This window comes from Propithecus coquereli, unplaced genomic scaffold, assembly GCF_000956105.1.
Source record: "Propithecus coquereli isolate 6110/MARCELLA unplaced genomic scaffold, Pcoq_1.0 Scaffold191, whole genome shotgun sequence".
NCBI lineage: Eukaryota > Metazoa > Chordata > Mammalia > Primates > Indriidae > Propithecus > Propithecus coquereli.
Window position 1 is genome coordinate 2,005,274 of NW_012143968.1, and position 1,127 is coordinate 2,006,400.

The 1,127-nt window shown below is 35.2% G+C and overlaps 1 protein-coding gene across 1 annotated transcript in view; it reads left to right on the forward strand.

The window, feature by feature from the left end:
* The window catches only part of KLHL28 (kelch-like family member 28), a 25,326-nt gene that overhangs the window by 20,354 nt on the left and 3,845 nt on the right, over positions 1-1,127 (forward strand). Inside the window, exon 2 of the mRNA XM_012642961.1 lies at positions 584-1,027. Within this exon, the coding sequence (XP_012498415.1) occupies positions 584-1,027 (444 nt within the window). The remainder of the gene's footprint in view (positions 1-583; positions 1,028-1,127) is intronic.

Here is a 1,127-nt window from a genome sequence, read left to right on the forward strand (position 1 = left end):
TACAATATGCCACAATTTGTCCATTTTATAGTTGATGAATATTTAGATTGTTTCCAGTTTTTTGCTATTAAAAATAATGCTGTAATATTCTTGTACATGTACATATGCATGCATTTCTCTTGTGTACGTATCTAAGAGTGGAATTGCTCAGTCATAGGACAGATAAACCACACCTTATTTAACCATTCTCCTTTTGATGGATGATCGTGTTATGCTGCTGTGAACATTTCTGTGTATGTGCCCTGGTACAAAACTGAATATGATAGACATTCAATAGAGTAGATACGTAGACATGTAATTGCACAGTCAGGGCATGTGTATATCTTCAACTTGATTAGATAATGTAAAATTGTGTGCCAGAGTAGTTTGTGCCAGTTTACGCTCTCACCAACAGGGTATGCATTGCTTGCTACACATTCTTGCCGTTATTATCTGACTTTACATTTTTGCCAAGGTGGAAAATGTGTCATGGTGTATTGTGGCTTTAATTTGCATGTTCCTGATTACTAATGAGGTTAAACAAGTTTTTGTTTATGGGCCATTTTGGGTTTTTAAATTTTAATTTTTTCTTCTTATTCTTTAGTGTGGAGATGTACTTTCCTCAGAATGACTCTTGGATTGGCTTGGCACCCCTAAACATTCCTCGCTATGAATTTGGAATATGCGTTTTAGACCAAAAAGTGTATGTTATAGGTGGTATTGAAACTAATGTGCGTCCTGGTGTCACTATCAGAAAACATGAAAATTCAGTGGAATGCTGGAATCCTGATACAAATACCTGGACTTCTCTAGAGAGAATGAATGAGAGCCGAAGTACCCTTGGAGTAGTAGTACTTGCAGGAGAACTCTATGCTTTAGGTGGTTATGATGGACAATCTTATTTACAATCTGTAGAGAAGTATATTCCCAAAATAAGAAAATGGCAACCTGTGGCACCAATGACTACAACAAGAAGTTGTTTTGCTGCAGCCGTATTGGATGGAATGATATATGCCATTGGTGGATATGGTCCTGCCCACATGAATAGGTATTTAAATTAATAATCAAATTATATTATGTTTGTTGGTTTTTTAAAGTATCATAAACAATGATTTATGAGTTTTAAACCATTTTGTGTGTATGAAAAA